This window comes from Limanda limanda, chromosome 10, assembly GCF_963576545.1.
Source record: "Limanda limanda chromosome 10, fLimLim1.1, whole genome shotgun sequence".
NCBI classification, from domain to species: domain Eukaryota; kingdom Metazoa; phylum Chordata; class Actinopteri; order Pleuronectiformes; family Pleuronectidae; genus Limanda; species Limanda limanda.
The window spans coordinates 23,510,276-23,535,622 of record NC_083645.1 but is presented as its reverse complement, the minus strand read 5'-3'; the positions used below and the strand labels follow the sequence as shown (position 1 = coordinate 23,535,622).

Sequence of the window (25,347 nt, the reverse complement as noted above, 5' to 3'; positions counted from 1 at the left end):
AAATTGGCTTTCTTCCCCTGGCAGTGTCATCATCTTAATTTCCACACAACTTGCTGCTCCATCTGTTTTTTCCACCCTGGAGAGCATTTTATTTTCCTTAACACATTCAACAAATATAGACTCGTCCATCGGGGGGCACTGCGGTGCAGAATCATTCAGGCCCGGCTGAGCTGACCCTCCTTTAACAGTCGATATCAACTGCAAATCAATGTATTTTCCATGACTTGAGGAAAACGGGTTCCTCCTAATCGTGCATGCCTCATCCGTTCCATCTGGGTCTCGTCTCAGTAGCCATGTCTCCGGCTGTTTTTTTATAGTGACAGCAAAACACTTCCCCTCCACTGTCTGTAACCATGGCAGCCACAGAGAGAATTAAAATTGAAATATCTTGTTTTTCTGATGTTGAGCTTAAAAAAGAAAAATCCAGAAAAGCAATGACAATCTCCCCTCCTATACATGAGAGCCATTTCGCCTCAAGCCTCATTAATAAGACTCTGTTGTTGTGACATGAGGTCATCGTCTGTCCTGCTTCATTAGGCCGCAGACTGATTTCATATGGGAAGTCTCACACTAACTGTCCGGGGTCATTTTCCAAGCAGGTTTGTATGAATAATAGATGTTTGGTTTTAGCCTCAGTGGAGGAAACAGCTGTGTAGTTGTGTGTGATGTGTGAGATACATGTCGACCTACAGCCCAAAAAAAACACACACACACACTGCAAAAGGTGAAAAGTTGTTAGATTGTTTATTTTTCGTTGCTTACAAACACAAACACACGGTCACAATCACTAGTGACCCATTTATACACACACACGTTACAGTGGGGGAGACAACGGACGCTACATTTTGTAGAAGGAGTGGCAGTGTCACATGACCATCTAGACAGGAACAAGAGTGTTTCACGTATCCATTTTTCTTCTCGAGAGCAAATCATAGAATAATAAACTCTAATAAATACATAATATTTATATATATATTTAAATAAGATCTCCATTTACATGCAATTTTTTTGAAACCATGCACCGTAATTACAAATTTAATACACTTTGCACCGAAGCTTGAAATAAAATTCTGCAACTTATTCAACTTGCAGTGCAAAAGAAATCCAGCAGCTATTTACAAATGCTCTTCTATAGATCTGTGCTTGTTCGTCTTGGTCGTTAAGGAATGAATCTTAGTGGATTTGTCGACGCGCCATTCATCACAACAGTGTTACCGTTAATCCTGTTTTGACCATTTTAGTGCCGTTATCAATGAGTAAAGTATTTCCGAACAAGATGTTATATATCTATGTAAGGTAAAGAAAGGTTATAATCTTTGTTGAACATAGATATTTTACGTGAAGATAAATATAACAATAGTAATTAATAGATGATTCATCTTTCTTCTCTGCAAATCGTTTTGAATGGGCAAGATGCACATTTCTCAAAGTCCATTTTTGGATTCCAACTCCTTTTTTGTAATCGTAATGTAATCGATAAAGAACGCGGGTGGGAGGGTGAAGTGAAGGAGTGATAATAGAACATGATTTAAAGGCAATCACAAGTAAACGGACCAGTAAATCACGTTAAAGAAGAGGAAGGAGAAGGGGAAGAGGGCTCGGGAGTACAGGTCGACTCGTTTGGCCGCGGAGGGGATGACGGGTTTCGGGGGAGGGAGTTTCTTGTGGTGCTTGGCCAGGGCTTTGGCGCGAGCAGAGCTGATGTCTATGGGCTTCCCGTAGCAGTCAAAGTTCGACAGCTCAAAGTCCCGCGGGAGCGAGCCCACGATGCTGAAGTCGTTGGTGCGGAGGTCCGACTTGGAGGTGCACACCTTCTTGCAGCGCGTCTCCGCCACCTGGGAGCGAGGAAACAAAACAGAAAGGGAGGGGAAACGGGATTGGCTGTTGATTTGTGCATCACTTCCTGTCAAAGTGCATTTATCTGTGAGCAACATATGAGCAGAGATGAAGTCGTACTAACAGACTGACGCTGCTGCTGGCTGCACCCGAGGCAGTGTAACGGGACCAAAGTGGATTAGAACTGATGACTGAGCAGGAGACTGACACTATCATGGACACTTCCACTCACACATGCAAACATCAGTCCTTCCTCAACAAAATGGTGATTACATGCAGCAGATTTTAACTTTGTGGTTGCTCCATTCAAAACAACTACAAACTGACAAATGACGTTGACTATAAATGACTACTGTAAGAAATGATGCTAAATAAAAACTGGAAAATGCAAATGCAGGCCCAGCTATTCCTCTTTTAGTCTCCTTCTTTGCATCTACATGAAATAGAAAAGTCAGACCATCATCGCAGTTCATACATTCTGCATCTTTAAATGAGCTGAAGCTCTTTTAAATGGTAAAACAATACGATCCTGTATCTCAGAATAGAACCGAGATGTTGGCATTTATTTCTGGAAACTCAAATCACATCCGTTGACTATCTCTGTCTCTCCCACAGGTATAGTGATGCATCTACAGCTGCTCCAGAAAGTATTCAGGTCCCTTCACTGCAGGTTCTATTGTCCCATAATCCATCCATCCATTATCTATACTGCTTATGCTATAGGGTCGTGGGGGTGTGAGCTAGTCCCAGCTGACACTGGGACGGGATTTAGGGTCTCTCTCATTTTCAAAAAGTCTTCAGACTCATAATTCAGGGATTTGTAGACGTGTCTTTGGCAGAAATGAAAAGTCTCTACGAGCTCTGTTCACCTGGATTTGGCTGTTTGCTCTGTTTTAATTCCTCCTGCATCTCCTCTCAAGCTGTGCTCACTGTGAGCTGCCAGATGGTAAAGGCCTGATAATGTAGGAATAAGGAACTGCTGAATCACAAACTAATGTTTGATCTCTTCTTCTTTGTTAATAACAATAAAGGTATGTTCTTATGAGGTTTTTTGTCGTGTATTTCCTAGGTATCTTGTAACAATACTGCATGTCAAGGATCATGTCATAAAACAGGAGATACCTAGCCACTGACTGATTGACTATGAATACTTATGTAATTTTTATATTATTTTTGATATCTATTATAATATCTTTCAACTATTCTTTCTTTAATCAAATATGCAACATTTAATTGTGTAGATTGACAGAGCAATTTAATCATTTTAAAACTAAACCTTAAACACAATATATTAGGTAGAAAATGAATTGGTCTGACTCCATCCTGAAGCCACAGTATCTACTGTACATATATATCCTGTATATATATATATATTTACATATATATATACTGCACTGTATATACTATATAGAGATGTATTTATACACAGACCACGACAACAGACGGCCAAAGCAGCCACTGCTGAATGAGCTCTTTTTGAACCACAGCCAGTAATTCACTATAAATCAGTTTTTAATCCCTCTGTCTGTTGAGTTTTGAGATTTGGCCAAATACTCGTTCAAAATGTACTTTAAAAAATAATGAAAGTAGCTTGTAAACAACATAAACTGTTGGTTTATCTGACAAGACAAATAATGTTTTATAAGCCTGAGGCTGTAAACCTACATACAGACGACTACATTATCTACTACAGGGCAAAGTGTGGCCCTGCTCACATCCATGTTATATCCATATAGGCTGAGTATGAAGACAGAAGATATGACAGCTCCCAAAGATGAGAGCAAGTCATCTCTAGTGCCTCTTGGTGGCTGGTTGCAGTATAAGTAATACATCTCCTGCCTCCTCCATTTTAGTGGATGGGACATGAACCAAACTAAACACATTAAATACATTCATTTCATTGACATCACATTCAAGCTGCTAAACTGAGATTTAGAATTATGCTGTGTGGGATTATTCAAAACGAGCTGTTTGATCCTGAAGCTCAGACACAGATAAATCACACACACTGTTATTTTAGGAGGAAAATGTTAGCAGCCAAAAGCAGATTTACTCTGAAACACAACCTAATATGGCTGCTCTCCCTTCACTGGCCTTTAAATCCTCTGCTATACAACCGGTGCTTATGAACAAACATCATGCACAAGGATCTAGTGTAATGTTTTATCCGTTTCATCTACTTCCCTGAAAGCCTGCAGGGTGAACGGGATCTAATCACAGCCACTGAAGTCATTAAGCTCATTAAAGATTCATTATTTTGATTTGGCTTTGACAAGAAAACCTATTAAACCTCAACGGAACGATGTAATCCTCTCAAACCGAACGTGGTCCGGAGGAACGCAGAGGTAAATTCATTTCAATTAGGCGTCCGACTGGAGGAGCAGCTCAACGCACTGCTCTGACTGAGCTGTGTGAGTGAGACACACTGAGGACTGGAAATCCCTGTTTTGTATAGATTAGATCTTTGAGCCTCACTGTCATATAGTCGGATCTGGAATATGCATTTTGACATTGGGCTGTTTTTTAGCTTGTGGTAAGTTTTACTTAGAAACATGTGCATGAGCAGAGGCTCAAAAACACACACAGCATCCAGGAGTAAGAGCTCGATCATCGCAATGTAATTAAACGCAGCATCAATACCCAAGAGGCTGTGTACTCTGACTACGGATGTAATCGTTATTCAAATCAAGTACGTTCACACAAGACTCGATATTCGCACAAGGGAAAAATCTAATTTGATGCGAGTCAAATTAAATGGTAATTTATACTTTTATTCTGAAGGAAACCTTGATTGTTTTTGCTTTGGTTTCCTGCCCTGCTATTAATCAGGGTTGTGCCTGTTTGTTCAAAGGTTTTCAACACAAGGTAAATATCCGTATATATATAAATAGATAGAGGAGAGTGTCAGTGCTCCAGTGAAACAATAACTATGTTGATGGGACTGACCATTTACATTTAGGATTGATATGTTTTGAGTTTTGACACGATAGTCACCACCTTGCTTTAGCTGTTCGATGGAGTCACAGGCTCAGTTATTGATCGGTTATTGTCTAATGACGAAATAGCCTCTGGGGGCAGCCGCCAATATTTACTCATCTCTATTTGCAGCTATCTGTACAGTATATGAATGCAGATGCTGGGTCTTTACTCTCAATGGTTATCGACACTAGCACGACCACTAGAAATAACTGGTTGTCTGGTGTCTTGATGGTTAAGATACACAACAAACACATACAAACCTCACACACAGACACACACACACACTAAAGTTATCAAACCGTATCCACTGACATGCAGGGTGCTGACATGAAGCGGCGTCCCTCCGGTCCCATTGACCGTGTTGTTCTTGGCAGCTGGGCTCTTTCCCTCCGCCTTCTCCTTGGACGCCATCTTGAGCTTCTCGGCCTCGATGCGCTTCGGGCTGTTGAGCATCACTTGAACCACGGCGTACTCCACCAGCGAGGCGAAGCCGAACAGCAGGCAGGCGATGAGCCAGACGTCTATGGCCTTGACGTAGGACACTTTGGGAAGCTCCTGCGCCAGGGAGGTGCACTCAGAGGACAGCGAGAGGACGGAGAGGATCCCTGGAGAAAGAAAGAGGAGAAGTGACCTTGTCAATCAGCAGAGGGAGAGACAGTTGGATGTAAAACCGAAAAAAAGTTTTCCACTGTGACCAAGTCAATGTTTCCACTACTGTGATTTCAGTATTTTTATCAATGCTCAGGAGGTTTTATTTCCACCCATTTTTTATTTGTCAGTAGAAATATACTCGAGAATTTTTTCTGAACTGATTTGTCCCGAACTTGTTGAAACGATGGTTTATTGGAAGAACCAAATACATTTTGGATTAGATCAAATAGCCAATTTCTCAGAAATGTATGGAAACATATAAAGGATATTGTTTTTCCTTGGCAGTGATGTATTCTCTACTGTCACTGTAGTTTGTAGTTTGTTATACCACATGGCACTTTATGCTTTTCTTACAAAATGTTATTTTAATATCCTTAACAGGTCTTTGCCTGAAGTGTCCGATCAAATAATAAGTAAAACAACAATTGCATTTAATTTGTTGGTCCTTGAAGATAAATATATTCATATCAGTGGATATTGATAATTATTGCAATAAATGTCACTTTGTTGTTTCTTTGAATGAAAAAGACAGATTTGAAAGAAGGTAGTTTTGAATTCCTTTCATAAGCAGAGAATGACAAACACTTGATAAACAGCGAAACACGTAACTCATCTGAGGTCAATCAATTATGTGTTAAACCTTCTCACTATTCACAGCATGAGCATTATATTGATATATTCTGTACTTTTGTTATATAGCTGTGGATGAAAATGATATCACATTGATGTTGTATTATCATCCAGCACTATTCTGTATTTGTTGCTATAGACTTGTTTTGGTTAAAAGACATTTCTCCTGCCTGGATGTTTGCTTCCACTGGGAAATTATAAGATCCACCTCATCCTGAAAGAATAAACTGATGCATTTCCTCTTCAATGCACAAAATACTGAGCGAGTTCACGTCCCAGCATCCCCACAAAGCCTCTGAAACCATAACCACAATCAGGACGTGTGACTGTCCCCTTACCCCGTTTATTAGGACATCTCCGAGAGCTCGGAAAGCCTCTAATGACAGAGTAATTTGAAATTGTTTTTAGCTGTGCTAGCCAACAGGATTACAGGTTAGAGATCCCATCTGCACAGCAGCACTTGTCTCAGGCTGCAGCAGAAATAATTACAACAACTCTTAAGAGTGTCTTCTAACCGCCAACGAGGGGCTTCACTCCCCTTTTTTCTCATATAGCGCTTCTTCTAAGAGACAATAAACGTGTTAGAGCGGCCGATGGGTTTTGCCTCCGTGACAGTCACTTGAGTTCATACAAGGTTCAGGACGTCTAAATCAAACAATTCCTCCTCAGAGGATTTAAATAAAGTCAGAAAAAAGAGCACTGTCGAAATCCACCTTTTATCCCTAAGAGAAAAACAGAGGAATACGGAGATAGCTTTGTTTACCTTGTTTTGTCTGTGACATATTCAGCTTTTTGTGTACAAAATAAATCTGCTTCTCACATAAGACAGAAAGAAGATGAACATCTATTCCTGTAATGTCATTGTAAACTACTGCCTTTCTCCCAGTCCCCTGAAAGAAAGACAAGCTGTGGTAACTTGAAAATCACAAGATGCGTGTACATGAAACACACACAAACACACTTGTGCTAACACACAGACACATTTAAACACACAGAGACACACTGGGACACTGGGAGCAATAAATGAGAGTGGTCCCACACCTGGGTGATGACTGACCTGCGCTGATCCCATTTAAAGAGGAGTCAGAGGAGGCTTCCAGGTGGAGCTGGAGTGATGATGGGATGAAATTGGTGACAAACAACTGGAGGGAGGATGGAGAAAAGGAGGGAGTTGACGACTGGAGAGGGATAACAATGGATGTTCTTATTCATGCAGCCCTGCACACACAGATGGGCTTGTGTGATGCTACATGTTGGTGACACTGACATTTTACACACACACACAATCATAAAAGAGGGTGTGTCAGAGGTAAAGTGCAGCTTAAAACAACAAATTCTGGCCTGCAGTGTATATGGGAAAGATAAATATGTATAAAACAAAGACAATATATTCGAAATAGAGGTTGAAGCCACAAACACTTTGTCAGTCCCTTAAAATATATTTTTTCTAGATGACAATTGCAGGATTTTACAATAATTAGATCGAAGCAATCTTGTGTTTTTGAGAAGTAAACATAACACCATTATTTCTGTGTATCTATGTTTAACGGTTCGTCTGGGTTTGCAAATGTGATTTAGCAATGTGAACATCGACTGAAGCCAGGCTTTTATTCTGCTCATTCATGCATTCGGTACCTTAATTGGCGACACAATGACGATGTGATGAGAAAAATGTAACTTTTAATGAGGTGAAGAAAAGTCAACACTGAGGAAAGTAGATTAAATGAAGCAGAGTCTGTGAGTTTCTGTCCATCAAGCAGGGATTCCTGAAACTCAAGGCGAGCCAACAACCAGCACTGAGGAAAGAGAAACACTAGAGATCGCTCCTGTGGTTCTTGTCGAGCTGTGATTTATTCAGTGAGAGAAGAAAAACACAAACTAAATGAGACACTACCGGTGCTGAGACATTCTCCCGTCCCCCTCGGGGGCTCGGGCTAACAGGCTGCTAATCTAGCCGAACTTTCTTCAGGCCACAGACGTCGAGTGCTTCCCTGGTTTGGAAAAAGGGCCGAGCTCCTCGTGGGACTCAGCACAACCCTTCATTAACCGGGTTAATAGGGATCAGTGTTCCTCGTTAGCCGGCCCAGTGTCTCCTGAACAATCCTCCTCCTCAACACCCAGAAACTCTACTTGTCCTTTTACATCATCTGTTTTCAAATCTTGGTTCAAAAAGTTAAAGCTGAAGTTAGAATTGTAGACATTTAGATACATGATCTAACAAAGATGTGCCCATTTCGTTGAATCTTGATCTCTCCAGTGACCATATATTATATTTATTTATATAAGTGCAGCTATGGCACATAAACATACGCACATTTTTCTCTTCATCTGTAAAGATATATATTTAGATATATATATTTTATTTTCTATTTTAAATTTTTGATATTCTTTTTTATTCTATTTTATACTATTTCTATTTTTTTTTTTTTTTTGGGTTAAAATTACTGAGCATTGCTTAAAGAGAGCCTGTGACCCAAGTTTTTCATTGACAGTGACTGCTTCATGTTATCACTGTGCATTTGACAATAAAAATCTTGAATCTTGAATCTTGAATCTTAACACTACAAATTTGCACCAACTTCACCACAGCTGTGGGTCCCATCTGTCAATTAACACGACATCCAGTGATTTATCGCACACAGACCAACACTGGACACAGCACAACGCTTGATAGATAAAGTCCTTCGTGGTGTCAAAGTGATTGATGATGTCATGATGGAGATAATTGGGGGCTATAATGTCAGTGATCCCTAAAAACACAGAAATCTTTTTTTTTTTTTTAACGACCAGTCTTTTCTCTGTGTCCTTTTTCTTTTACGACCGAGTTTTCACATCTAATTACCTCAACAACATACACACTCTCACCCACTCCTGCAACCCAGACACAGGGGATATTTACAGATCTTCTTTAGTATTGGTGTCAGTGGGAGACGGGTGTAAGTGATCTATAGATAATCCATACCCAGTGGGACCCTGGCAGCGCTGGCGTCGGGGTTGATCCAGAAGGAAAGCCAGGAGAGGACCACGATGAGCAGCGTGGGGGCGTACACTCCCATCATGTAGAAGCCCACTTGTCGCCGTAGGGTGAAGATGACTTCTACACACGTGTAGTACCCTGCGTGAGGAAGGAGAGAAAGGTCAAACAAGACAGAATGACGGTTCAAATTCAAAAAATTGGAGGGAGACATGAAGTCCTACTGATGTCTAGTTCAGAGGCTCAGTCGATTAAAAGGACACCACTCAAGAAGGTTGGTCTCCATGGCAACTGAAGGCACGGGAAGAACACAAAAACCTCCATTCATTACAACTTAGAGCTGTTATGTGAAAATGGCAGTTCATGAATAGTTCATTATCTCCAATCACATAATTGTTGATTGTTAATAAGTCATTTTATGGTTCCACCAAGTGGACACTATAAATCCCCCAAATCTCAAAACTACAGATGGCGGATGTCTTTAAATTAGCTTCTCATCATCACAACAGTCGGAGTTATACGACATGAACGCAGCATCGTGCTATTTTAGTCAACTCAGATGTTCCAGCATATTAAAACTTAGTCCACAAACGTGAACCTGAGTGTGAGCTCCCAGCCCCTGAACTGGAACGGGGGCAGGTGAGAGTAATGGCCCTGTCCTGACTTGGTCGATTAAACTCACATTAAGCGTTTAGAGGAAAATGTCGATGCCAGGGTGAGGTCTGTGTCTGATCTGGCTCCTTTTGCCCGAGCACAATGCAGAGCTCAGCTGTGTGCACCATTAGCACCACAGAACCCAGAAGGGGAAAGAAAGAGGTCAATGGGCAGAAGGTCTTTGACATCGTTTCAGCAAACTTTGTATCAGCTACGACCTGTTTGAGGGCAGCAAACCCAAAAGCAGCTTTTCAATTTGCAACATGTCGATTACACAAGAGACACATACTATTTCAGTAGCGCAGAATGACCTGCAAATCATAAATGATCAATTTCAACCAGTCCATCTCGGCAGAAGTATGGTTTCCATGAGCTGGGATTAAACCAGTATGGAATTAGCATCCATACACATCCGACCTCCCACTGCAGTGCTGGTTTTAGCTCTTTGAGGCTGCATGTTGGGTCCAATGGGGACGGTAGAGTGGATGGGCTAAAGTAATATTTAACTAGGGTGAGCTTTATACAGCATATAAGGGCCGGCCTATGTCGCGGAGCAGCCTCGAACACAGAGGCGAGCTTTGTGCCAGGCCAGGTTGTCATGGCAACCCGTCGAAAGGCTGACTCATTGCCAGCAGTGTGCCTCACCGGTCGCACCAGCTCTGTTGGCTTTTCTATTTAATCGCAAATGACGTTTTGTACTCACAGCGGTCTGGATACCTGCGTGGCACAGTATCAGGACCTTTACACTTATTTTTCTGCTGTTTTCACCAAAGGAATATTCTGTCTTCTCTCCCCTTAGCCGTGCCAGCATCCTGGCAAATTACCTGTGTGAAGGCTACCCAACATTGCTACCTCCACCGGCACTTAAAATAAAACTCACAACTTTTATTCTTCAAGGTATGCTGTGTTTAAAAGGTTGAAAACGTCTGCTCTGCAACGGAAATATGAAGAAGCAATGGGCGAACAATTCAGCAAGCAGGCAAGCAGGCAGTTTGCATAATATGACACTTTTGGGAATTGAAACATTTTCCTCAGACAAAGAAAAATCCAATAAGACCAAAATTTATATAAACATAGCTTAACAATCAAGAAAAACATCTGCTGTTTTGGAAATTCTTTGCAGACACATTACAAATTGTAAACTTTCAGAAAATGAGGAACGTAAAAATCTATTTCTCTCACAAACGGTAAACACGAGCCTTCCACTTTAAAGGTCTATAGGTCTAACTCCTATTATCTGTGGGATCAACTGAGGTCACTTGGGGTATTTTAGCTGCTTGTATGATCATACAGAGAAACAACACTGCTCTCCGAGGAAAATCTTATTATAGAATTCCAAAGTCTTTACTTTGTGATGTCATTGACTGGGAACCAATTACACCACTTGCTGCAACACGGAGCAAAACATTCCCTCTAAAAAACACGACGCAAGGAAAATCTCCAACTAGCAGTAAATCCCAGACCAAGATCACAATGAAATAATTAGTTGTTATTGTGCTGAAAGTCAACCTGTGGGGCAGTTGTCAAGTTGTCATGACAAACAAAATGCACTTAGAGGAGCAGAAACACAAACTTAATGACAATCAGTGGATGAGACGGAAACATGAAGATACTTTCGGGGCCGAAGACACTCGCAGCTTTGAGCTGAACAAAAAGAGAATAATTAACGAACGGATGAAAGAAAAAGCCCAAATGATGAACAGCACTGAAGTCAAAAATGTTGCGGGCGATTGTGGTTAACTGAGATGATGGAATAAGTAAGTTTAGAGGTTTAAAATATGTCACTCTGCTTCCAATTTAATCAAGAGAACTGGCTAAAGGCTCATTTGTGCTCAAAGTACGGCTGAAACAGAGCAGTACCACCAAAAATCATAGGGGGCACTGTAGCCAGTAGTTCAAGTAAGACAACTACAAGACAGAGGAAGAAATTTCAAGAATGGTCGACGGAACTTCTCAAAACCTCCTCGACCGTCGCCATGTTTGTTGTAGTCACAAACACTTGACTCTTCATTGCCCTCTAGTGGCTGTATTGCTTTACGACCATGCCAACGTAAAGGATGCAGCGAAGTGCGGCGGCAGTGACGGTTACGTTGTTTGAAACTGTTTTATCCCTTTTCCTACGTAAAAGCAGCATAAATGAGCCTTTAGGCAAATCTACACACATCTACAATCTAAACTACGAAAGAAAAAAGGACAGTACCTGTTCCTTCATAGAATTTGGTGCAGTTCCCGTAATCAATGTCCTCTTGTCTGATGTCAAACTGCGGCAGAGCGATGGCGTCCATTTGCACAGGGTCTCCCGTCTGCCACATGAACTGCAGGTCGTCCGTCGTGTAGCCGACTTGAGGAAAGATGTGCAGAGAACACAAAAAGTCAGCCAGCATAGACATTAACAAGATGTAGATGTACACGTTACATGTTGGGATCTACAGACACATACGATCACAGTATTAAATGTAACGTCCATAATCTGCACACAAGCGTAGACTGATATCAATCGTAGCAGCTGGGTTCGGCCTTCGAGGGAAAATTGTTTGAAGTTATTTTACGTATTTAGCTCTAAACTGCTTTGTAAACAAGATGTAACAACAACAGTCAAGCTCAATTAGCTCTGAGACCTTAAAATATGATGATTTATTCCTCTTCTCAAAGTGATCACTGTTGGAATTGACTTCTGAACACAAGGAAAAAAGATCTCGTTTACTCTCAAACAGCTATTTTATCGAAAAAAAACACAAATAAAAACTCCCCCCCAAAGAGCAGCCAGCAGATGTGTTGGCTGAGGTGGATGAGTTAAGGTGATGATATGAGAAGACTCACAGCTTTCTAGTTGCATTTTACACCTCTGTGTGTCCATGGGGAACAGTGTCAGGTCCAGTGGACAGGACAAGGTGACAGACAACCTGGAGGACGGTGAAGAAAAGACAGATTTTAGTATTTTCATTAATGCTCCGATTAAGTGTCTAGTACTTGTTATGTGTTATGTTGAGATCTCACAAGATTTAAAGGGTTTACCCTGACGTCCTCTTTTTTGAGTGGTGCTAAAAACAGGATATGTATTGCTCTGAATTCGCAGACAGATTTCAGTAATTATCTCAGGAGATGACATAACCGACTGTACGTGGAGGCCCAGCCAGTTTGCATTGAGCCCCCTCGGAAATTGTTTTCCGCGAGCTTGTCAACAGTCTCATTATCTTTAGAGATTTCAATCTCACAGCCATAATCCTTATCGACCCAGAAACAAAACCAATAAGACAAATCAAGGAAAAGATGGTAAATAAAAAAAAAGAAGCTCACTCTGACTCACTGGAACAAAGCACACAGGACTATGAAGTAATTATCAGTGCAGATTTGCAGGGCAATGAGAACACAAACAAACAAATATTACATTATAACTTCTGTGTCCCTGTGTAATTGTCTGACGCAATTATCTCTTGAATTATATAATTTTTGTTTACACAGATATTTAGAGCCACATTTGGAGAAAAACACTTGTACGTGTTGTGATTAAAAGCAGTTCATTGCCATTTTGTTTTGCCTGATGCTCCATTTATCAAGAATAACAATATGTTATTGTTATATCTGATGTTGTTTATAGGTGGAGGGGTTATTACCTCCACCATGGAGGTTATGTTTTCACCCTCTGTTTGTTTAGTTCATTCGTTTGTTTGTTTGTCAGCAGAATTACACAAAAACTACTCAATGAATCTGCAGAAATTCAATTTTGGTGCAGATCTCCATTGTTAAATAGCATGTGATTTTAATTTTTTTTTACATTTTCACCAATTTCCCAGGGAATTCATGGATCTTGGTTGATAAATGCAGACACAGACACGTTCAGAGGATTAATATCTATGTGTTTGTGCAATTAAGTGAAGCTAGATTGATTTTAGGGGAACTGTTGGGCCTTGGCAGATATATAGGCTCCACTCAGAGTTTGTGTTGCTCTTACCAATCAATGGCAAAGGGACACATCAAATCTGCCAACATATTTTTAAGCTGACAATGGTCATACAAGTGTAGCCTGTAATTAACCAACAATATTTTAAGGGAGAAGACAACGATACCTCATACTGATGAGGACGTCTCCATTACGGAAGATGAAGAGGAGAATGTTCTCCTGGGTGACGTCGTGGAAGTTGGCGCTCTTCTCGTTGGCGAAGAACAGGTCGGGCTTCCAGAGACACTTGAACATCTTGGGATCTACGGTGAGCGAATCCGACTTGAAGTCCTGAGGAAGCTTCAGCCGGGGGTCGTTCCAGCGCTGCCGCAGGAAGATGTTTACCCTGTAATCCTGTCGGGTTCCAGACGAGACGAGCGAGGTTAGAGACATAGAGACATGTTCAAAGTGATCAATTACCAGAAGACAAACACCTAGCTACCACCTGACTCACAGGCTATTTATCTATTTCCTGGTTCAAACCGTCACTTGTGATGACAGGTGGACACGTTGTCCTTCTTTTAACACTTTTGACGTCAGTGACAAACCATATTTTCTCATGTCAACGTCACCTCTTCAAAGTGCAGAGTGAAATTTCACAGCTGCGATGAAAAATAAACTGACAACGTCTATTTTAGAACCAGTCGACATAGAAGAACCTCCACAGGGTCAAATGTTACCAACACGGCAACACCTGATACAGCAAATCCCTCATTAGTGAGCTTATTAGTGAAATTTCCAGGTTGTTGTTGAAAGGAACGTTTCACTCAGCGACGCTTCGGGAGTGTTTCATTTTTTTTGTGGCAGCCTTGTCCGCGGCCCTCAAGCTGATCTGGGACCAGGTGCCGGGAAGGACTTCTACTGCTGAATGTGAAGATGGATGATATGTCAAACAAAGCCACCAAAATACCATCTGTGTGTGTGCGCGTGTGTGGGTCCATCCATTGAGTATTTGCCTCACAGTTGTCTATTTGGTTGTGTTGTAGGTACCTGCAGCTTCTTGTCTATTTGGTTGTGTTGTTTGTATCTGCAGCTTCTTGTCTATTTGGTTGTGTTGTTTGTAACAGCAGCTTTTTGTCTATTTGGTTGTTTTGTGTGTATCTGCAGCTTTTGGTCTATTTGGTTGTGTTGTATTGAGTCAAGTATTTTCCCTGCATGTGTTGTCAAATCAATGACTCAGCTCGGCTGTGTTTTGTCTGTTGAGCTTTCAGGGCCAATGCAATTCTGACATTAAAAGTGACTCAACTTTAAAAAATATATTTTTTTGAGCAGGAAGGTTTTCTCATTTGTCTCCTCTCAATAAATCCATTAGCAATAAATTATAAAAGACACAGTTTTCTCTATTTTCTGATGGTGTTTTCGTTGAAATTCGTGAAACTGGTGGTAGAAATGTACAACAGCTGTGTGCTAGGACCACCCGTCCTCCCACCACTGTCACTAACCATTAGCACAGAGTACATATACACAGAGGCAATTATTACCACAAAGGAAATAATTGGACTGGAATACACACATGTAAGATCTTATTTTTCCCTTTTGGATTCAAATTCAATGACAAAATTCATCTCATTAAACCACAGTGGTATACCATGTGGTAAACAGTGGATAATGTGTCCAATGTGACCTTTATTGGTTCCATTGTCTCCAGCTGAGTTTAGTTTACTGCTGATGCTCCGTCAGGATCCGTTTGGGGCTTTGATAAAACTGATGAGTCAAACTGTTATTTGTTTGTTAGTCGTCTTTGCTGCTTCTGTCGTGGACGTGTTTGAGGCCGAGGGTGTCATGTGACCTGCAGTTCCATCTTTGACCACTACGACAAAAATCAACGCAGGAATCTGTGAGTGAAGGCAAATCGTCATGGTCGCCCCCTGGTGGTTGGTTGTTGTCGCAATAGTTAAAGGTCACTCGTGGAGTCGAGATTTACTAAACTTTGAGTAAACAGGTGAGCGGAATCTTACAGCCGGTTCTTTTCTTTTCTTGCCGCAGGTCACGTTCGAAGTTTCACAAATAAAAAGCCCCAAACAGAATAACCAACGGCCAGATAACACTGATTCAGGCAGGTTTAGAAGAGGTGCTGCATCAGTCCAAGTGATGTAGCAGTAACATAAAATGTATTTTATGTCCCTGCAAGTAGAGGGTTTTTTGTGTGTGTCTGTGTGTTTCTATACAAACTAAATTCAGTGTCCAACTGGCCCTGGAGCGACAGCCCGAGCAGCTCCTGCTGGCTCGCCTCTGTCTGTCAGGGACAGCAGCCAATTCCCACACCTTCCCCAACCGGAGAAACCAGACAAGGAAATACATCGTGCCTCTGGCTCGCCATCAAGCTGCCAGTGCTGCGTTCGATCCCAGAGAGATTTAACACAAGCTGTGTAGTCAACGAGGAAAACTCAAACTGAGCAGCGCTAAGAAAGAAACACACGCACACAAACTTACACAAGCACGATTCATTCAATGTTGCGGTATCAGATTAGTCGTCGTCTCCTGGCGAATCATAAAGTGAAAGCAGATGTGTTAACTACAGAGGACATGTGGCGCAGTTTGGCCCAGGGAGGTGTAAATGATGAGAGAGGTTCCCTGGGACCGGAGACCCCACAGAGTGATGAATTAGGCGAGGAGGTGACCGGCTGTCTCTTCTGTTTCTTCATAAACCTTTGTCACTCTCCTTCTCTGTCTATCTTTTGTCAGGCGTCCCAGGGGGGAAGAGGGGACAGGAGAAGTGGCCATCTGGGAGTTCTTCTTCTCTCTGTCTCCGTCTCACTTGGCTTTTACTTCTTCTGTCCTGATGTTATATCTCTTTCCACCTTCTGGCTTCATTCTTCTCGCTTCTTGTTCTCTTGACTTTTCTCTGTTTTCCTTTTATTTTAAGCCTTCAACTATTTTTTTCATGTCTGATTCTTCTTCCTCCAACGTTCTTCTGCTCTGTCAACATTTCTCATCCCTGTCTCTTATTTTAAATCTTCTCTTTAAGTATTAGAGCCAGATGGAAGAAAAATTATGATTTTGAGACTAAACTCGTAATCTTAAAATAATGAAACCTATAATATTACATATAGAAAGTTGGAACATTGAAAGAAAACATCGTAATATTACGAGAATAAAGTCGTAATTGAAAAGACCCTTGTGATATTACAAGAGAAAAAAGCAGTAATATTACAAAAAGAGAAATGTTGTATTATGAGAGAAAAGTCGTAATTTAATGAGAATAAAGTTTTCTAGGAAATAATGAAATAACAGCACGGAGAACCTGTACTCGCCGGAGTTTAACTTCTTCCGGATCCAAAATCCTGAACCAATAGCATTTTGAAACTATGACACTCTCTGAATTACACGTATTGAAAGATTCTCATTTCCTCCTCCACTAAGAAGCAATTTCCTTCAAGTCAGTGTCTTTGACTTTAACTCCTTATAAATTGTTACTTGTCAAACTTCTACAAAAGTAAAACTTAACAAGATGCCTCATATTCCCCATTTTAACGCAGGCAGCAGACTGATCTTCAGATTTCTCCCTTGAATGACACAACTTTAATCTTGTAATATTATGACTTTATTCTAGAAATCTCAGTCTGTTGAAGTAATACTCATCATACTCTTTCTGTCTCTCTCTCTTTGTGTTCATGGTCTCTCACGTCATTCTTCTTCTTCACCGTTTCTTTTTTACCTTAGCTTTATCTTGTATTTTCTTCCTTTCTTTCTCTTTGTTCTCCTTGATTTACTCCTATTTCGTCTCTTACATCTCCTCACAATCCACCTCACACACCTCTGTACATTGCATTCTTTGCAGTCTTGCTCTCTGCGTGTCCCAGAGTGAAACTTCCCTGGAAGATATTACGGATGAACACACTTTTCTGATCTGCAGCCAAAAGAAATATTTCCACAGTAGATCTGAACCCAGATCCGATTCCAGGATCCAGCCTGGGAGCTGGGGCTGCGCTCAGAGTGTCACTCCTCATGAAATTAAATTAGCAGAGATTGATCACTGGTCTGGACGGAGACACTGTCCAGACCTGCTGCAACAGGACACTGAGGGAAAAAGTTCATAAATCCCCTCTGTGTCCCCGTGAGGACAGAGGCGTCCTGCTCTTGAAAAATGTCAGGTTTTTGAAAGTAAGAACCAAGTGTGCCACATGTTGGCCTGCTGTTCTTGTCTGGTGCTGTTTTGGAGAGCATGCACATTGTCTGGTTCCTTTCAGAAAATGACAGTCCTCTCTGTCTGGAAAGTAACTGACCAAACCATCCTGCTGCTTTCACAAAGTAAAAGAAGTGGAAGTTCTTTTAATATTAGATTTTTCTTTTCAGTCTTTATATTTGTACCTACGTCCACCAAGGAGGTTATGGTTCTGTCCTTTTCTTTGTTAGCTGGTGTGTTTGTCAGCAAGATAACACAAAAACTACTCGATGGATTTCCATGAAACTTGGTGGCAGGATGTGATATTGGCCACAAAAGTATCCGATACATGTTGGGGTGGATCAAAGAATTCTTTCATCACTTTCTTGTGGCCAGATTTCCCCCAAAATCATGCATGAAACATTCAGGCATATTTAAGGGACTGATATCTTTGTCTTGATTGAATTATTTGTTAATTGTATTCTGAAAATTACAGCACACAACTAGGGACAATTACAAAAATGGTGCATGCCTCCAGCAGGGCCTTTAATGGTCTCCTTAAATCCAATAAAGCTGGACCAGATATCACACACTCATAGATATCAGTCCCCTGAATATGCCTGATTTAATCAGGGTCCATGAATTGTTCGCTGGGAAAATGATGAAAAATCTCTCCATTTTAAAGAAAGTTTAAACAAAAATCCTGGATCTGCACCTTGATCCAGATTCAGACCAATTTAATTTAATAGGTACTTGCCTGACTCATCCTTCCACCAAATTTCAAGCAAATCCTTTCAGTTGTTTTACTTTTATCTTGCTTATTAACAAACCAAGCAGCAAACAAACACACAGGGGTGAAGATATAACTTCCTTGGTGGAGGTAAAAACAATGCACTGAAATTGACGATAAAAGATTTATTAATACTTCAAGATTAGATTTAATATAGGTTATTTATTGAGTGTTTATTGGCCCCTCAGCTTTAAAATGAAACCTTAAGAAATGTTCCTCCTTTTCATTAGTGATCACAAGTCCTTGTGTTCACTCTGTTCATTAGCATTAAAACTGCATCTCTCTATCAGCAATTAAGCCATCAGATAAATGAGGCGTGAAACCCCACAGTCTTCATAATAATTCACTGCTAAACGGCCCGATACCTTCTAGAGAACATGCTCACGTGTTCCTCCTAAAACTTCCGCGGACCGCTGCCTGTGATTGGCAGAAGTATTGATCATCAATCCTGTCAGGGAAGTGGGATAAAGTGGCTTCTTACCATGGTCGTCTCCTGGATGGAGCCGAAGCTGTTGATGAAGATGTTGACTCTGTCTTCCACGGGGATCCCTGGATTGAAGAGGAGTGAGAGGAGTGATTCACATCATCTGCGTGTTTACAGCTCACAAGTGAGTGTCAGTGTGTTTCCATGTACCTCTTTGTTTTTACATCAATACACATTGTTCCCGTTGATTGAACAGGATCGTGTGACCGATCAGGATTTGTGAAAGACTTTATCAACACGGCAAAGTAATAACAAACGCCCTCCCAGGAGGATCGCACTCCTCCTCTAAGCTAACGCTGTAAACATTTATAGTGGCATCCCTCTCCACTCAGCCCTTCGCATAAACTAATACAAGCCTTGACGAATGCAGACTGCTCGCGCTGCTTTGAATAATGTTCTTTCCTTTGAGGTGTTTACTGGAGGCTCAGGACTTTCACGAGTTTAAACTCCATCGGGCAATTTGTGAAAATGAATGTACATAATATGCAGATGCCGTAAAGCTCTCACCTCCGATACGTGACAGCATCCGCGAAAAACTAATTGATGTTCGGCAAACCCTCGTGATGCTTCTTGAAAGTCTCTATACGGCCCATAAAAGCGGTTCCACATTTTATAGGCCCCGGCCCAAGTAATGCACAAGACACAGTTTAGGATGTAATTTGGGAGATTATGACATGGATGTTAATGGACGGGAAGCTCTCAGCCCACCCTAAAATCAAGAGCAGATGTTTGGCCGCTGGACCCGTCGCAGGCAGCCGGGCAGGGAGCTCATTCTGCCCACAACACATCAAACACCGAGTCCCAGATACGGCTCCCGCTGCCAAGAGCCGGAGGACGGAAACTATCTGAGGAGCCACCTGAAGCCCGACCCGTCACCGAGTGGTTTTTATGGCTGATTTTACTGAGAGACTGAAGCCCAGCGTTCACCCTTTAGTGTGATGTTAAGAGCCCAGTTTATAAACTGTAAAGATGGACGCTTGGCACATTAAAGAAGGAATAACATCATACTCATGAATTTAAGTGTTTTCAATTCATCTCAATTGGTGGATCAATTTACAGTGGTTTCCTGAACCGAAAAGTCAAAGATTCAAACTGATGTTTTCTCTGACTGTCGAAACCATAGACTGGTTTATAAAGATGGTCTCCACTGCCTCCCACTACCTACAATGAAGCCAAAGTAGTCCAGATATAAATGACGCCATCTTGTGCATTTGGAGTCTGCACAGTAGCGATAGAGGAGGGAGCCATCGATCAACCAACCAATCACAAGTCAGTCTCAGCTGTCAATCATGACATGTTACCCCATCTTAATAGCTTAAAATAAGTAATTAAAACCAAATATAACACCAGTGTGATAACTACTACCAAAAATAACAGAAACTATCTATGAGTGAACAATTATTTGATGTGTACATGACTTTTTAGTTTGGTCCATGTCCGATCCCCTAACATGGAGAAGGCAGGATTTACGACCTGTACTAGAGCCAGCCACCAGGGGGCGATTGAGATGCTTGGGCTTCACTTTTGGAGAGCTGCCACAACGTCCATCTTTATATACAGTCAGTCTAAACTAACAGATCAATACCAAACACAGGATAATATTCCCTCACTGCTTTAGTGCTGTACTACATGAAATTATTTGCAGTAAATACATCTTCACGAATGTCAAAAGCACCATTTATAGTTTTCAAACACTTGTTCCAGCGCAGGATACTGAGGAGAAGTCCAGAGGAATGAGTTCATGATGTACTGGTTTCTTTAATTACTGTGACGGCAGCTCGACAAAAACAGTAAATTAAAAAATCGACAGAGATAGATGAAGACTGGGAGAGACTTGCCTTTGAAGTTGGGCCTGATTCTGGGATCGTAGGTGATCAGTAACCTGTTCAAGATGTTACTGGTGGAGTTCTCAGGGACTCGGGCCAGATCCTCGGATGACAGCTGTCTGCAAACAAAAAGAGACGGCGAGGCAACTGTAGGCACGATCACATTAACAGGTCAAATTCCTGGCAGATGAACGCCACAGATTCACAGCGAGCTGCTCTGTGTACTCCTTGATTAAACTGTAGCCTGAGAGCGCTACCAGTTTAGGGATTAAATTAGCTTTTAAGATCTGGACCACCCAGGTATTGTTAGAGTGCAGGAGTGTTTAGAAAAGTGATGTGGTGCTATTTTCAGATGTTTCCAGATCCTGGTCACACAGGTTGACGGAGAATAATTTTTCATCTTTCCAGTACGCTCATATAAATATTTTTTTTCATTTGTTTATTCTGTTGTATTTTTTATACTTCAAGTAACACTGCAGATGCATAAAAAGGGGGATACACAGAAGTAGAAAGTCATCAAGCCTCACATTTCTAACAAAACTATACACCAGAGCTTTTCAAAGGGACTTGGGCGGGGGGGGGGCCCAGGCAGAAATGGGGCCCGACATTGACCCGAACCGAACCCCTCAATTTACTCTTGGATCAAACCTCCAACATGATGAAGCTTTTGGCAGAAAGTAAGTGGCATGGGGCCTCGGGGGGGTTTCCAGCCATGGTGTCATTGCAGTCTCATGATCTTAAAGGGGATTCTCACAAAATGGTTGTTGCTGTGAACTAATGTAATTAGTCATTCTCAGGGTCCCCTTCCCAGCTTGGGGCCCCAGATCAGTTTTCCTAACTATAGAATCATAGCCTACTAGCATTTTGACAAGACTGTAAGCATAGGGTGATTTGAGCAAAGACATAATGCTATCATGCTAACAAGCTAACATGCTCACAGAAATAAGATCAGCATTTGTGTGGATGGTAATGTTTGCTATTTCGTATTCAACTTTTTACGCCATTAAACCTTACAGTAAGATTTGTTTATGTAATGTTTATGAATGGTTTTTAGTATTAATTTAGAAATGGGAAGAGAGAACGAGCAACCCCTAGCCTTAAAGGGCCTCGTAGGAATCAAACCTGCGGCACTGTATGCAGGGCGCCTGTTAGCTCTCTAACTAGTGAAGCAGCCTCTGTTGTAAAGTTTTTTAATTTTGACACAATAACAAAAATGTTAGATATTCTAATTTGTTATTATCTGAACAATATTGGCAAACATTAAAAACATCTATTAGTTACTAATATAAAACTAAAAATCCTGCAACTCCAGCTCATTTGTGCCTTCATCTGTTTTTCTGATTTGCCCTTTTAAGCAGAAGCTGGAACATGACGTGAGATTATCTTCGATTAGGATTCTTGGTCTGTTTATTTATTTGACAAATTATGTTGTTAACAAGAAGTTTTGTCATCTCCTGTGTCTTTTACCACACAGACAGTGGTGCTGTTTAGGCCTTTCAGTGTATATGTGTACACAATGTGCGTGAAGGTACTGAAACATACACTGTTGCTATTTTTAAATACCTCCGGATATCATCGCCCCGCCAGCGTCAATTAATCTGCCATGTGGGTGGCGAAGAGTTTACATCACAGTATATTTCCACTTTTTGTTGAGACCAAAGCGAAATTTCCCCTTTTGAAAATAAAAACCAAGCCGTCTACTGAAAATTAACACCGTAACGTACAGTGTTGTTTTTCAAACACGTTCAGTCAAACATCATTTGTGTTTTGGAGGTTGACTGGTGAAAAAAAAACAAAGGGATGGAGAGAGACGGGGAAAGAGGAGAAGAGGATCTGGCAGCAGAGAAAGGAGAAACAGAAAGCCTCCTTTGTGGGTGGCAATGACTTCTCCTGCCAAAGAATTTCCCCTCCTCAAAGCACTTTATATATCATTATGTAAACCTTATCATGCTCTGAGGATGAGCTAAAGTGCTCCACAGGAATGCGGCACAGTGCGCGCATGTTCTGCGGTTCCCTGATCAAAGTGAAAAACATAATTCCCATCCGCTAAACCTTCTTTTTTCCCCCACCCTCTCTCTCTCTCTCTTAACAGACCTTTCTGACAACCTCAAGCACAACAGCTAAACTGGAACCAAGTGGTTCCTTCATCCACAAAGGCATCCGCAGCACGCAACACGGAATATGTCACACAGCTTAGACTTGCCAATACTGGGACGACATCAAACGAGTTTCAAAGTCGAGACATTTGTTAGAGTTTAGAGGGAGGAGAGGGTGCAGCTCTGCAATGCATAGAGACAATGCACTCTGCTAAAGGCAAGTCAGGACATGTAAGGAGACATGTACCGGTACCAACGTTGGTTATGAGTGGCGTCACGACATTTCCCATTTGCACGGCAGTAACATTGCTGTTTTTTTCATTCTTTTCAACATCGAAGCTCTTGAATTCATTAAGTTTTGAAGTTGTGTGCAAATATCCCAGCGTTTTCCCGAGTGTTCTGAAGGTCAAGCACAGAGGATCTTTCTGCCGCCGTCTGAAATCAAAGTAAGGATCAGTATGTGACGCCGCTCCCATGCAGATGAGTCTGTGCGTAGCCGCAGATGCACTTCATCATGTACTGATTATTGGATTGATGCCTGCGTCAGGAGAGTATGAAGGAAAACAGACACACAAGCCTGGGTTTACTTGATGGAAAGATGGCAGCGGGAGCCTGTGACACACCAACCCAAATTAAAGTGGCACCTAAATTGACGTAATAACCCAGTTGATTATTTCCTCAATTCAGATATAAAGACTACAACTCGCCGAACTGACACCACTCTGACGTCAGACCCACGCCCCTCTGCAAACCATTCAGTGTTGGGTATATGGATACAGCCCATGTTGGTGATAACCACAGTACTTACGATGGACAGTACACCTGCTTCCCCTTGGTTTTCCCCCTCTTCGTTCCTTTCTCTTTGGCATCAGCTCCCTCCAGGCAAAGCGAGAGCACCAGGAGGAAGACCACGAGCCTGGCGACGCCCATTCTGATGTGCGTTGAGCCTGCGGAGGAGCAAACAAACATTTCAAACAAAGAGGAGCCAATGCACTTAAAACTACTCAGACTTTAACCCAAAGTGAATTGTTTCATCATGTTCTCCGTGACATCAGACAGCTTTTGCTTATGATGTACCCTTGGGCGGGAGAAGGAAGCTTCGGGGTACGTCATCTACCGCCGGGACCTCCGCCCTTCCCTAACATGATGCATTCCCATTTTCTCAGCACGCGTGTCACATACAGTAAATGTCTGAAATGTGAATTAATGAATCGGTCATGGTTTAATCAGGCAGAGCAAGTTCGAGTTTAAATCCAATCAGTGGAGCAATGCACCTGAGTAACGACGGTCATTCAGGACTGGTCGGGGGAGTGTGACCTCTAAGGGACTGACTGTTGTTTCTGCAGCTGTGGATTCACTTTATCAATTGTAATGCTAAAAAAAATATCTTTTGGATTCATCTGTGTTTGCATTACGTTGGAGGAGATCAAATCAAAGCCATCAAAGCCAGGTACAACCGTAAAACAACTGTACATTATACAAATGCACACCTTTACTCGTGGACAGAGCAGTTTAGCGTTTCTTAATAGGAGGCAATTAATCATGGAGCAGCCGTAGTACCCGTGTGAATTATCCGCCCATCAAGGAAAGTGGTCCCTTTCATAGCACAGGTACACGGAGACCAACAGCAGAGCTCTCCCTCCTCCATCCTCCTGCCACCCCCCCGCCCTGCCAGGCATAACTGTATATTAACTGAAACAGTTTATTGTCTAGACAGAGACACTCTCTCTCTCTCTCCCTCTCTCCCTCTCCTATGGTGGCCTTGACCCAGTAACTCCCTGTCTGCACGGCTCCCCGCCTGCCCATTGATCATCATGTTCTCCGGCACAAATCGGCTCCCCCCCCGCTCCGCTCGGCTCCTTTTGTCCTCATGCAAACGCCCCACTTTGCCTGAAGTGAGTCGACATCGCTTTATCGATTCTGGGAGAGTCCAGCGAATGAATATGGGCGGTTTGGTTTGGGCGCCTTCATTCAGTAGGAGGAAGGATGGCAACATAGAGCCACGCTGACCCGTACATATCATAGTGCCACACTTGATGGTGATGCTGACTGTCTGACCACAGTTCTTTCTTATCTGACTCTGACCTATAATGTTCCATCTTCCCTCAGGCTGTTCTCTATACGACAGCTCCTGTCTCTGACCCTGTGCTCCTGATAGAAGAGAAGAAGGATCCACAGTAAGCATGACGCTGCAGTGAAGAAAATAGTCTTGTTATGAAACACTTACTCAAATATTAATGCGATATGACGCACAGCACATTATGAGTCTAATTCCCAAAGTCTCAGTGCAGTTCTCCAACACCAGACACACGTCTAGAAACTGTGATCAGATTAACCAAACAAGGACATTCCCTCAAATTCTTACTCTAAATTGTTTTAGAA

At 41.9% G+C, this 25,347-nt stretch overlaps 1 protein-coding gene across 1 annotated transcript; it reads right to left on the bottom strand.

Moving 5' to 3' along the window:
* Nucleotides 1–1,538: 1,538 nt before the first annotated feature.
* glrbb (glycine receptor, beta b) lies at nucleotides 1,539–23,907 on the bottom strand. Its single transcript, XM_061079918.1, has 9 exons — nucleotides 23,774–23,907; nucleotides 20,882–20,988; nucleotides 19,041–19,108; nucleotides 13,792–14,018; nucleotides 12,545–12,627; nucleotides 11,925–12,065; nucleotides 9,059–9,211; nucleotides 5,128–5,420; nucleotides 1,539–1,835 (listed from the first exon to the last, which is right to left on the bottom strand). Exons 1-9 carry the CDS (start codon nucleotides 23,893–23,895, stop codon nucleotides 1,539–1,541), a joined length of 1,491 nt encoding a protein of 496 aa, XP_060935901.1. The 5' UTR covers nucleotides 23,896–23,907.
* Nucleotides 23,908–25,347: the final 1,440 nt, after the last annotated feature.

What these genes read in the sequence shown, in the direction of transcription:
- glrbb (XM_061079918.1), bottom strand. Translation starts at nt 23,895, where the DNA reads ATGGGCGTCGCCAGGCTCGTGGTCTTCCTCCTGGTGCTCTCGCTTTGC. An exon ending in TAAAATGCAACTAGAAAGCT is followed by an intron (nt 12,066 to 12,544) that starts GTGAGTCTTCTC and finishes TCTTTCCTCAAG; the next exon opens with TCGGCTACACGACGGACGAC. An exon ending in CAAATTCTATGAAGGAACAG is followed by an intron (nt 9,212 to 11,924) that starts GTACTGTCCTTT and finishes TTCCTCACGCAG; the next exon opens with GGTACTACACGTGTGTAGAA.